This window comes from Morone saxatilis, unplaced genomic scaffold (assembly GCF_004916995.1).
Source record: "Morone saxatilis isolate NCDOM2014 unplaced genomic scaffold, NCSU_SB_2.0 Contig8, whole genome shotgun sequence".
In the NCBI taxonomy this organism is placed as follows: Eukaryota; Metazoa; Chordata; class Actinopteri; family Moronidae; genus Morone; species Morone saxatilis.
Genome location: NW_023340257.1, coordinates 1118098 through 1131991, shown reverse-complemented (window position 1 = coordinate 1131991; position 13894 = coordinate 1118098). Strand labels below are relative to the sequence as shown.

Here is a 13894-nt window from a genome sequence, read left to right as displayed (position 1 = left end):
GAAAATAACGGGATCAAATGTATACAATGTAATTAAACACGAACGTTGGTCCGGTGGTTTGGTGCCATCATCCGCATATTCTTCTGCTTCTTAATGCTGTTTCTGTGTCTGCCAGTGTGATCTGCTCCGTGCTATGGGTCGTGGCTTCTGTCAGCACACTTACGGAGGTCACCTTTTAACACCATGGGCATGAATGCAGCATTTTTGGTGCTGGGCACCAGGTACCGACTTTATGCTAAGCTAAGCAGAAGCATACTAAGAGGTTTTTGTCTATAGGCTAGCAATAGCCTTAAGTGTTGAAGATGTGTGCTGAATCCAGATGCGTGGTGAATTTGTTTATGGTAATAAATAGTGGGACAGAACATTATAAATATCTATATAAGCACAGAGAACAAGAATAATATTTTAATTATTATTTTAATTGTGATGAAAACCAGGACAATCCCAGACAAACCGTGACGTCTGGTCACTGAGTCTGGTTCCTACCTGGACCTCCACTCCATAGCCCATGTAGACTGTGATGATGTAGCTGCAGTCCATCGTAGAGTGAAAAGCAGAGCTGGACTGCGGTGGAGCTTCTATGTACCCCTCTGGCCCAGTCAGGTTCAGCTGGCAGGGAACTACAGGGACAAACAGCAACATGGACATTATCTGGATGGAAGCAGTAAGAACATTTTACAATCATGTACTAAACTAAATGTGCTCTCAGGCCAGCTGTATGGCTGCTGATTCTTCCCTCATATCTGTATTTGTGGCAACAACAAAGGCCTCCCAAAACAGCACTGAGCACTTTCAGCAGTTAGTTTCTTTAAACCATGAACATGAACATGAACATGAACATGACCTTTCCCTAATCCTAACAAGATGATTTTAGTTGTTGTAATGGTCATTTTGGAAGGCAATGACAAACATCTTATTTTCTTGTTTAAGCTTGTTGGGCTTAAACAAGGCCAAAATGTCAACTTTGTACATAAAGTGGCTGATCCAAATTATGGTCCAGATTGTGCCTGATTGTGATTCGGGGACCTGTGGTGTACCACTCTAATGTTCTAATAGTAGCAAAAGTCAGTATAATATGTAACAAATATTTTTATACTGTTGGGTATGTTGCCACTACTAGGATTTGGAGTTTTAGGCTACTTTTTCACCTGGTAATACTGTAACATGTTATCTCTATCTGGATACATTATGTGAATATTTGCATCTGATCACAGGAAAGGGGTCCTTTTGTGCTTCCTCAGCCAAGAGGTTGTTAACAAAGTGTGCAAAGAAGGTGTTCAGTTCATCTGGGAGGTATGCAGACATTATCTCAACACTGCTGGTTTTCCTTTTTATAGTCTGTGATAGTTCTTCGTTCAGACCACAAACAGCTCTCCAGGGTGCATACCTAGATTACCTATACTCCTCCTTTTAAGGGTTAGTCCATGCTTTTGGTTTGGTACGTGACTGTTGTTTCTTTAGTCTCCTAATCCCAGCCATGGGTATTCCCTAATGTTGGTTTATCTCTCCACCAACAATCTGGTGTGCAAAAGTTCCCTATAATAGTGTGTGATACTGATCAGTTGGGCAGTGCACATGTTGGGAAAAAGACTAAAGTAAATGACAAAAGAAAACAAGAAAAAGGCAAAGTTGAGGAGGAGGTCCAACACAGTAGCTGTTGTCAGTGCCATCTTCTCGTTAGTTCAGTCTTCTCATTAGCATTACTTATAATGTAAGAAGGCAATCTGTCTACCCAATTTTTTATTGATTTTTTTCTCATCCGGACTGAGAATCTAAGGACGAGTACCGCAATTTTGTGCTATAAAAATAAAACTAAACTTCAGTAGTCTGTTGCTTATGTGACTCGTCTTGCGTCTGGTAGTGAATTATTCATCACCAAACTCACTTCCTTGTTTCTAGCTATGAAGATGCAGACATGATGCAAATATCTCACATATACCCTCCAGATTTTTTTTTCACTGGAACAAGTTGCCTTCACCATAAGCTTATGATGTGAAAGAAGTGACTGTAAAACGGTGAATCAGTTTTTTTAACCTCACAACCGCCACAAAATTAGTTGTTTCACAATCAGAATTTGATCCATTCAGTCTAATAACATTTGGAAAGTGTAGAAGAGACGCACAAAAACCTTAAAGTTAAACTGAAAGTTGCACACTGCAGTATACAGACAGAAAGTGACATTTTTTGGCTTCATGCACTACTAGGAAACGAGACCCTCCCTTAATACATCCATGGTTTACAGAGACAGCTTGAGACAGCAGTAAAAGGATGATTGATGTGCAAAAAAACACAAACACCCCTAACTAGTTGCAGTGTTTGGTTCGTTCCTTCTGGGCTACTGTAGAAACATGGCAGTTCAACATGGCGGACTCTATGGACGGTGACCATAGAGTCATGGTATCTGTAGATAAGAACAGCTTATTGTAACAAAACCATAACGCTTCCTATATTCAGGTGGTTATACACTAATGAAAAAATGAATATTAATGTTACACACTGGACCTTTAACATGAGTTGTCCATGATCCAGATATCATGATATATCCAGATATTAGCCTTGTTTAGAAAAAAACAAGGAGAGCCAACCAGTATACATCAGTGTAACTCTATTGCACATATTGTACAAGTAGTGACATTGCTATAAACACACAGACACTCTGTCTGACTTACTTTGAAGGTTTTCTGCCTCTCTGGTTGCCTTTCTGAGCAGCTTAGCCCTGCGATGGGACAACTGAGGACAGAATATTTCCTAGTGGCCTTCAGGGGTTTCTGCTCCACCACCTTCATCCCTCCCTCTCTGTGAGCTAAAAAGTAAACTTTTGCCGAAGTGCTTCCTTATGAAGAAGAACATCCTCCCTATGTCCCTTCAGCACTCCACCTCAGGGAGTGTCCGCTCTGGCATTATTACTGCACTACAGTGTTGTCATTCACCCTGAGCCTGGATGTCTGTGTTACAGTGGGATTTTGTGTACAGTACTGCCTGGCTTGCTTTGACCTGCTGTCACCTTGCACACAGATGAGCTGATTAATCAAGGTGCTCCCATTGTGCTCCCCCTGACCACCCCTGACCCTGAAGTCCACTCTGATATTTATTTTCCAATCCAATCTCATAACCGACAATCTCAGAGTGCTGTGGTCCCTGTTTGGACCTCTTGATTAAGGGTTAGTGATGCACTGATGCTGTTGTAATTTATTCCAGCCACATGGCTGTGTGATCGTGAGAGATGCAGATAGAGAAGATATTAGTTGAGGGGTTGAACATAACACGGGTCCACTTAGAAGAGAAAACACATCCTCACAAGAGAAGCACTGCTGTGGTTGACGTTAGAAAGATGTTAAGATGCATGTCTGTTTTAAGGAATTATAATTGATAAAATATTTAAAGGATTCAATTTTATTTTAAAGTTTCAAATGAAGGATTAAAGTAATTAAAGATTTCCATGTGTTTTGTTGCTTAGAATAAAAAATGCATAATTTTCCTTTTGTTTTGTTTTGATATTACAGACAAAATACCTAATATGTGTGCAGACACATGTATTTGCTCATCTCATGAGAAAAGAGCAAATTAATCCGCCTTGTTTTTCTCACTAACTTTACGTACAAATGATCCAGTCAAGGTACAATGAGATTCACAAATGTTTTTTTTGTCTAGAAGGCCCTCACACACTGACATTTTGACCTGTCCCGTATGAAAGTTGGCAGCTGTGAAAGAAAAGTGGTGAAATCTTTAGTCATTAATCCAAAACGGTGACACATGTCCACCCACCGCCCATTTAGAGCTTTGGAATACAAAGACAGCTTGAAATGTCACAAATTTAGGTCTAAATGTCCACAAACCAACTCAATACAACATTAGTTTATATTTATAATGGCCAGCGTATTAAAATCAGCATAATGCATCAATTTATTTTATCAAGACAAGCGGCAAAGATAGAGGATATGTTGAAACTAAGTGGCAAACAGCAGCTAAGTGAAGGGGCACTCCACTGACTGTACACATGTAGATCAGTTTACTGAGTTTACTCATGGTTAGTCCTACTCAGTGAAAGCGGTTGTGTGCTGTCAGGTTGGAGAAATAACCCTGATTATGTCATCAGATGTATCTTGGGTCCAGCTTGGGACTATAAATTCTCAACAGAATGCCTACGCTATAAACGTATATAAAGGAGTGGAGGTTGGGAGATGTGGGCATTAACAGGACATTCTTATATCCAGGTAATTATACACTAATGAAAATATACCTATGATTATATTCCATTTCTGACAATAGATCCTCCTAAATGTTACACACTGGACTTTTAAGGGCCACTATTTTAGAATGCATGGCAATCACAAGAACATAGTGAATGTAAATTTAAATGGCATGATTAATTGAGATATGTGTAAAATCTGACTAGGTGCAGACTCATGCCGAGGTTGAAATGAGGGCGTTTCTACCTGCAACTACACCGCTAGATACCACTAAATCCTGCACATTTCAAGTCTAAAAAATCCACAAATAAAGGAAAGTGATTGCACATGTACCCGGTGATGTGTACACACAGTATGTTAATCTTATGTTGAAGTGATGTGTTGATTTAGCATAGAAACCCCCATGAATTTACATTCATTTAGAACATGTTGCTTGTTTGTATTGTTGTTAATATGTTTTGTATTCATTGCATAATTTGACTCAGCTACATTCAGAAATTAACATGAATTAGTATAATAGTTTATAAGTGTTATTTCCTGTATTATGTTGAAATAGATGTCTCTTGTTTACTTCAACTTCCTGTTTTTTTGTGTCCAGTTAACCTTTCCCTGAGCAGTGTATCTAGTCTTGTTCCTTGTTTGATGTCATTTCATTCTAGTTGCTTTGTTGGTTAAGCCTTGCCTTCCTCTGTCATTCTGACACCTGAACCTGAACCTACTGGAATCTGTAACTTGCCACTAAGCTCATTAAATCCCTAAACTGTTCCTGTCTGCATTTGAGTCCAATGCTGCATTTCCTGAACTGTGACAGTTAATGAAGACATTTTTATATTGGAATTAATCACTCCAATAAAATCAACTGACTCCAGTCACAACACATCACTACTGGCTCTCCTTTCCTTCCACCCACACCCACACACACACACACACACACACACACCTGCTTGCACACAGCGCTCTGTTAAATACATAATATTTTCCCCTATAATTATTTTCATATAGTTCTTATGGCATAAAAGGCATAATAGGACTGTGTTCTTACCTGGACTCTGCATTGTGGTGATGGTGGTGGTGGTGGTGATGGTGGTGGTGGTTGTCTCCTCTTCATCGGTGCCGGGCCTCACATTGTGCTTCAGTCCAGAATGATCTGGCCTTACAGCATCCTTCTCCTTTGCCGCAGTGGCAGCAGAGGGGACGACGGTGGCATGTTCCGGATCTTTTAAAACCGTGCTGGTGACTGGAACAGGGGTGCTGGGGTACGAAGCGACGGCTAATGCTAGGGTTGTTGGCACGTTTGGGCTTTCAGCCCTCTCGTCGTTGTCCAGCAGAGGCCCAGATGGCGAGGTGGAGAAGGTGGTCTGGGAGCTGCGGTGTGTGCTGGATCCCCCGCTGTCTTCGGAGTAGTTCGGTTGACGGCGAGGGCCGAGCGGGGCCTGGTGTTGTCGGGGGTTCCTGTAGAGGGGGTGGTGGTTCGGGACATTGACAGGCGGGGCGGTGGTGACCACGGGGAGCCTGGCGCCTGTGGCCTGGGTGGTGGGGTACAGGCTAGCCCCGCTCTCTGGAGGCCCCCCCGGAGTGATAGAAAGACCTTCCTCAGAGGCTGCGGAGAATGAAAGAGAATAGCAGATGTGGTTGGATGTGGTTGGATGTGGGATGTTGGATGCATGTGCTGAGGTTTCTGGTTTCACTTTCCAGCTTCCTGCCTTATCTGGCTCCAAACCTCTCCATCCACAGCCATTTAACACACTGCCAGTCACATTTTATATTGGTTAATGATGGAGAATGGTGCTACAGCAAGCAACCAGCCGGTGTCATAACGCAGCTCTGCAACAAAGGCCAAGAAGCCTTCAAGCCAAAAGACATCCATTTAAACACGCCAAAATCAGATTAACATGCTGACCTGCAACCAAACAGGATTTGTTTTCCTGTGCCTACTTACTTTTTGACTAAGGGCAATAATAATAATTAAGAAATTATAAAGATAATAGTGCCATGGATTTTGGATTACATACTCAATGTAAAAATGTCACATGGGGGTTGTATTCGTGCCTCAGCGGGAGGCAGACAACAGTGGCTGGCTATGCATTTGTTGTTTTCTGTTGTCGTGTTTTTTTAAACATATAGAAATTAATATACATTGATTTGATCTTAAATCTTTGTGGCGTCCCTGTGAAAAACTACAATGATTCTTTATTGTTTTTTTATCATTCATGAGTAATATTTAAAGCTGTTACAGGTTACAATTATACTATAGGCTATTTTTATCATTAAATAAAACCAATCGATCAATCAATAAATCAACCTTCACAGAGCATGTCTGTCATGTCCTTCTTTTGATAAAGAAGGGCCCCGGAGCCCATTCTCCCACTGTGCATTACGTATGGACGTATCCTATTGCCTTTACGTAGCTGTCAGCTGCAGACCACACAGCAGAAATGAAAACATACACATATACAAAATGTGTCTTTAGCTCCTTTACTACAAAACTGCTAGGTCCCTCTATATGTCATGAAGTTTGTGGTAAACTCTTTAAGCACATTAACAACCCCTGAACGGGAAAAGGAATTTAAAATGTGCCACACAGTGAACCATTCTAAAATTACAAGTTTTTTGCAGCAGTGGGGAGCAGATTAATTTGACTTTCCATGCAACAACTCACAATATTGCATTATTATGTGGTGGAATTCTGCCATTATTTTTTTATTATTTTACTGATTTAGTGTTGAATTCAGCAGTTGCTGTTGAGACTGACCGCACATTTCTATTTGATGCTGTGCACGCATGTACATTATGTGCTGCCCAAAAACCCTGTTTCTTTACTCAAAAGAAGAGAGCATGGAATTTCAAATAGCAGCTTTCCAATACCCTGTCACTGATTTATCTGTATCGAAATGTACGTTTTATTTCACAGGGCCGCAGTGAGTTCTGACAGCAGAAAGTATAACTTCATAGCCAGAAAATAAATCTTAAATTCAGTCACCCCTCTTTATCTCTGACTGTTCACTGCTCTGCTTCACTGTACTCCACTCTGACATCAAGGCAGAGAGAGAACCTGCCTCGTGCCTCTGGATGGAGACGGGAACATTCACTCAACCAGCAGCTCTGCACTCCCCCGAGCAAACTTATTCCATCTTTCAAAGCTGAATTTTAGACATATTTCCTCTCAACACTTCTTTATGTGGAGCAGTGCATTAGTGCCATTACACCACTGTGAGTCAATTGGCAGACTGAAAACTTATTATAAAACGCAGAGCAGTACAACCCAAACAATCCTCGTAAATTGTTCACATCATTGGCTTTTCCCCTCCCTATCCTCCTCGTAATAAGACTTAATATTCATTCCTGAGGAGATTTGATGAGCCGCTATAATTCTCCCAGTGTAATGATCAGCACTCCCCTCCCAAGTGCACCTGTGAGATCTAATCTGAGACCCCTTCAGGAGGCTATCATCCACTGAGGGAAGTCTTATGTTTCTTTAACAATGCTTCATTTCCACCATAATAGCTCCCGCTCTCTGCCGGCTAATAGCTATCTGCTTCAAACAATCAGGGTTTATTGTAGCTGTGCCACTTCCCACCCAGCGCCTCGCCTCTCAAACACACACAGCTACATCAGACACACACAGGCGGGTAAATCTACAAGGAAAATAATGAATGAGGCAGAATTGACTGACTGGGCGTGTGTGACAGGTAATGCACACACTCTGGGTGAGCAGTGTGTTTTGTCAGTTGCTTTGGCTCAAAGTAAATGAGATGTGTGTATGAAACATGACACACAGGAGGAGTCAGCTTTGAATGTGTACATCCACGGTGAAAGGTGTAGGTTTGGTCTCAAAAACATAATGAAGTCAGGTGTTCTTCAGCCAGCCAACAGATTTTTTTGCATTTACACACTTTTAAGAGAAGAAAGAAAAAAGCTGGCCTTGTTTTAATAATATATCAAGAAAAACTACTGAAATAATGCCAAAACATTTGTTATGTCCAGCTCCTCAAATGAGAGGATTTGTTCCATTTTTTTTATGTAAATTTAATATTTCTGAGGTTTGACAGCGGTTTGGATAAAAAATAAATTTCAAGATGTCACCCCTGACCCTGAGAAGTAGTGATTTTTGACAGTGAATATGGTGAAAATAATCGTCAGCTGCAGCAAAACTCCAAAAACTTGACTGAAATATATTTCTACCAACCAAGAACTGTCACAGTAAGGTTGTTCTTTACTGCCTTTTGACTCAGTGTCTTTTAGCAGAACATTAAAGGCGTGATCAACTAGAATGTTCAAAATGAATGAAACTGAGGCTGCAATAGCTTGACTTTTAGTCCCTGTGTGTCAAACTCCAAAACTGCTGCATTCTACAGTTTACATAATGAAGCTTGATAACACAGTACTATACTGTGAAATAAATGTTGAAACTGATTACATCGAAAGTAGAACTAATTCAACTCAAATTAGAAAACATTCTTGATCATGTAGTTTTAGTAATTTCGGGGGACACTGGCTTTTGTAATTTTTTTATTTGTACTGTTTAATCAAGAATGTTTTTAGAAAACTGAGTTTGTGTTTCTTATTACTTATTACAGTGTAGTGCAGTATTTATATACACTTTGCATGGTAGAGCATTGAGAAGTCGTCCTTGCCTACTTCTTGTCTTTCACCTCATCCTCATTAATATGCACAGTGATGCATCAAGGTGTTCCAATATCTAATCAGATCATCTTACACCTGTAGTGTTCTATTGCATATTGTTGACTGGATACACACACACAAACACACAATGCCATCTGAATGCTGTAACATTACACATACCACAGTGAAAGGACAATAAAACAATGACAATATGTATCACACCAACATGCAAAAGTGTGAAACATGCTCCATTATTGTTAATTGAATTATGTGGACCGGATGGTGGGAGTAGCATGAAGGTGATATAGAGCCATAGAAAGCGTGTGACTTTAATTAAATTGTCAGCCGATGTTGGCTTCTTTTAACCAAGACCACGACCTTAACCAAATAGTTTTTGTTCCTAAACCTAATCAAATCCTAGCTGTGGCAGATCAGAACACAGTAATATGAATATTTGGGGTTTTTTTGGGGCGATTTGTAAAGACACTGACAAACTATGTTGTTTTAGATGTTTTACCAATTCTACTGTGATCAGTAGTAATAGTGTAATAGGAAGATTGCATGACTTCTGAAGGAAACCAAGTATAAGTACTTATTTATAAAACCTTACTTTGATATGGAAATAGTCATTATTTCTGAGTAAAGTCTGACATAAGTGATAGTCCTGCTGGTCATGTAGTGGTAATGCAGCCTGTGGTTAACTGTGCATTAGCTTTATGAACAATGTGATAGGAATCATGGGCACCAAAGGGGGGGTGGAAGTTTATTAGTTTGTTAATTAGTTTGTTATGTTTCATTGTGTTTTGTACTTTCAGATAATTAGCCTGATCAGCCAGCATCAGTAATCAATACATACACATTATTCAGGCATTATTCAAACCAATAACTAACAGCAGTCAATGTCAGACAACCTTAAAAAACACAAGAATGTTAAAAAAATATACTTAGCAGTTTGAAGACCTTTAAGAAATATGACATTTTAACAATTCCTTACGTGTCCATAAATACACATAACTCGTAATATGTCGACAGTCTTCTGGTCAATTCAGCATCAATATAATCAATAAAGATAAACTGTATTCTGTACTCTCAACCTCTGTTGGTTAGCTGAACTAAGTGAGAGAAGACCGTGGGAATGAGAGGTGAACGTTTTAAAAAAATAAGATTAATCATTAAAATAAGTGCAAGTTGGTGAATCAGATAAACCATCAAACCATCAATTCATTTGAGATTTATAGATCAGGGACACGCACTTACAAATGAGCTTCTTAGAACGTGTTTAGCATGTATCTTTATTAATTGAACCTAAGCATACTGTGAAAAATGATCTTAAGACTACATTTAAGTGTAAATCTAAGAACATTGTTATAAAGGAGGCCCTTGCACTTTATATGCTCAACATCCTGCAACAGTGGGGCAGTTTATTCACTCAAAGTTGACCCATGAACATAATCCAAGCAAGTGCATCTCTGCACAGTGAGGTAATGAAGTGAAACTGATATTTACGTGGTATCAAACACCAGGGTCAGAGAACCTCTGCATTAGAATTATTAAAACAATCCTTAATGCCACTGAGCTGCCCAGATGGTAAAGGCCTCTTGGCCAAAAACATTTGACAGCTGAATAATTTATACCAAAGCGGTACATTAACACAGTGCTGAAGCCTCAGCCTGTGTTAAATGCTCATCTCCACAAAGGGTACAGTTTGTGCTGTTCTTTTTCTGTTGCTTTTTCCTTCCCTTCAGCAGCAGTTTTTTTTTCTAGTGTTTGTGATGCAGCAAGAGGAAGAATGTGAAAAAGGGCAAAGCACCTTAAGGGACACTTTGATGTCTTTCCCCATGGGCTGTCAAAGAGCCACAACAGAATTTAAGCCTCCCGTTGAATAAACCATGAGTCCAATACAAATTCCAATCATTAATGTTCAGAGGAGTTTCAAGTAGGAGACAAAACGGCCAGGAGGAAAAGGATCTGCCGTCTGCATCCTGAAGCCTGATCACTGGATTATTTTAAAACTCTCTCTATGGATCATTCAGGTGAAAATACACAGTACATAAAACATCTCTCTGATTAAAAAGCATTCATAGCTACTGTACATGAGGGTGTTTCTGTGCTGTGAGGAGAAAACAGTGAGTCCTGCTTACATGAATACAGATATTTTAGCAACCAGTGCACTGGCGAAGGGTCCTATTTTCCCTCCCTGGAATATTCACTTTTATTTGTCTCCCAAATGAAGAAAATAGAGCACTTACTCAGTGTCTGTATAGAGAGGAGCATCTGGATCAAACAGTTGTCTTGCTGCAGATGAACTAAAAACAGACATGAAAGGAAGAAGAGAAGCAAACTCCTTCTGTGCCCTTTAATAGGATTTCTTTGATTTCAGCTTCCCCCAGCTCGATTGACTGACCACTTAATGTGTGTGCAGCACTGGAGAGGACATGGAGGCACAGCAGGCCATGGCCACGTGCTTCTGACACACTAACTACAGGGGCGAACGGTTCAAGAGTGAGCGTGTGTGTATGTGTGTGTGAATTTGAACATTTTAGTGCTTATAATAATGAGATATTAATAAGATAAAGTGGACTGGCAAATAATACAGTTAGGTTAAATTAAAGAAATCTAAAGAGACTGTACTGGATTAGACAAGAATCGAAACAATGGTCGAGTCTAAAATAAAAGCCTTGCCTGGATTGAAAAATAAAGTCCATTATCAAGGTCTTATAAAATGTACCCTTCCTAAGCTCGCCCCTTTTGAAACCTCAGTCAACTTTCTCCTTTCCTGTACTTTCCTGTACAAGCTAACTGGCTAGCTAATCTATATAAGTGGTTAGCTTGCTAGTAAGCTAGCGCTCTCCTAACATTGGCTATTAGAAGCAACTACCCAGCTAACAATTAATGCTGATTAGCTTGCTTGTAAGATAGTGTTTTGCTAACATTAGCTAACTTAAGATGTGACTATATATGCTTTTATCTTTTAACAATCTTCAAAATGTGGTTGTCTTTTCAACATAGATTAGCCTAGCACATAGCATATCTAAGTATAGGAAAGGAGGAAGTTGACTGAGGTTCTGACTGAGGCTTGCTCAGCTGTTATTGGAACAAAGGGCAAAAAGAGGCGGGACTAAGAGTCATGGCTAAGATGGTAAATTCACTACGAGTTAATGCTGTTTAATTCCAGTGTGTAGGATTTAGTGGCATCTAGAGTTGCAGTTGCATATTACAACCCCCTCGCCTCACCCTCCTATCTAGTACCAGTGTTTGTTTGGTCCCTTCTGGACTACTGTAGACTACAAAATATATAAATACATATTCCTATATATATTCAGTTATTCTCCAAAAGTCTGCAAAGCTCTCCCTGCTGCTTGTGCAGCTTCATCATGAGTGCAGGAATAACTAAAGTAACCTGGATGTGCATATATTCCTCCCCTGCTGTCTTCTCTTTGAAATATAGCAGCTGGACAGTGAGGAGACACAGTTTATAGGAATTTTAGTGAGTCAAACAAACTGGTGGAAATTACGCTCTTGCTGGTTGTTGCAATGATGGAAGTAGTGCTGAGGAAGTGTAGACTATTACTGAATCAATACAACAGGTAAACATTTAGGAAGTGCTGAGTTTGTATTAACGATATAACCAAATTTCATACTAAAATGTGATTAAATATATGGACAAAATAAATTTAAAGCTCTAAATGTTTTTTTCAAGAGCTTTCCACCACATCTTAGTCATCATCAGTGGAGGGTGCCATTGAACACATGGAAAACCTGGATCTATCTGGAGCCTAGAAACCGTGTCAAACTACTAATAATTAATACATTTTAAGGCTCAATAAGAAAAAACAGGAAAAATCTTGATAGGCCTGTTTTAAATAAATATCTGGTTCTCTCTGCAGAGGCAAATAAGATCATTTTTATTGCCCAGTTCTGTGTATAAACACAGAATATTTTCAGCATGTTTTGGATTTTTATATGAGGCAGAATTGATTGCGAGGCCGCTGTCTCACTCTTCCTGAATACAAACCAGACTCTTAATCCAGTGTTGCCTGTAGCAAAATGTTACCCACTTTAAAATTTCCCTCATCGTATTGATCCTGCTCAACACCCAGAGTGAGGGACACTCATTCATGCAATCTTAATAATAGCAGGTATAGGCCACCAGCATTATATCCAAACACAAGCCTCTCAGCCTCCCTACGGCTCATGAAAAACTGAGCACCATAACCATTACAGTAGTCAAAACCAACAGTGACTAACTTGGTACACACAGCTGAATCTCTTTCCTCCAAACAGACATCTGCAGCCAATGAATAAATATATTCTGTTACAGAGCATGGGGTTTATGTTTATTTAAAAAGCAAAAACCAAAAAACCTAATCCAGAGCCAGTGTTTGATTTGTCCATTCTGAGCTACTGAAGAAACATGGCAGTTCAACATGGCGGATTCCATGGATAAGGACCCAAACATTATGCAGAAATTATGAAACATATATGTAGCATAGTAAGAATAAGGGAGTACCAGTATCTTACAGTGAATGAATTTCACAGGTATAGAACAGTAAAAGGGTTTGTGGTGAGCCCTGGCTCTTATAGAACTCATTCTAACCAGCACTGTAATGAGACTCAGTCTTAGTGCCCATGGCCTTTATTCCTCTGAAAGCTGTTAAACAGTCTCCTTTCCACTCTGACACCTCTGGAAAAGGTCACTCTCTCATCTCCATAATGACCGAGGACAAAGATGAGGGAGAGTGGATCAATAGGCAGCTCCAGCCTGTATCAGTGCAGATGCATTGATCTGCTGCTCGGAGAGAGGACGAGCGATGCTCTGTGCCAAGAGACTGCCCTGCCTGTTTTTCTAGCAGCAGATGAGAGGAGCATTGGCACATGTGAATATCTGCAGCGGGCATGCATACACTCCCTATAACTCTATGGTATATCTCAATACTGGAAAGCCTGTAGAGAGACTGCATATGCATGCATATGACAGTGGTTGGATGCATAATGGGAGTTACAAAGTTTGATTGATTTCAGAATCAGAATCAGAATCAGAAATACTTTAATAATCCCCGTGGGGAAATTACTTGAAAGGT

General features: G+C 39.9%; 1 protein-coding gene across 1 annotated transcript in view; it reads right to left on the bottom strand.

The window, feature by feature from the left end:
- sez6b (seizure related 6 homolog b) overlaps positions 1-13894 on the bottom strand; it is a gene marked incomplete in the record, with an annotated part of 173318 nt that overhangs the window by 93212 nt on the left and 66212 nt on the right. Inside the window, 2 exon segments of the mRNA XM_035680353.1 lie at positions 487-620; positions 5233-5790. Of these exon segments, the coding sequence (XP_035536246.1) occupies positions 487-620; positions 5233-5790 (692 nt within the window).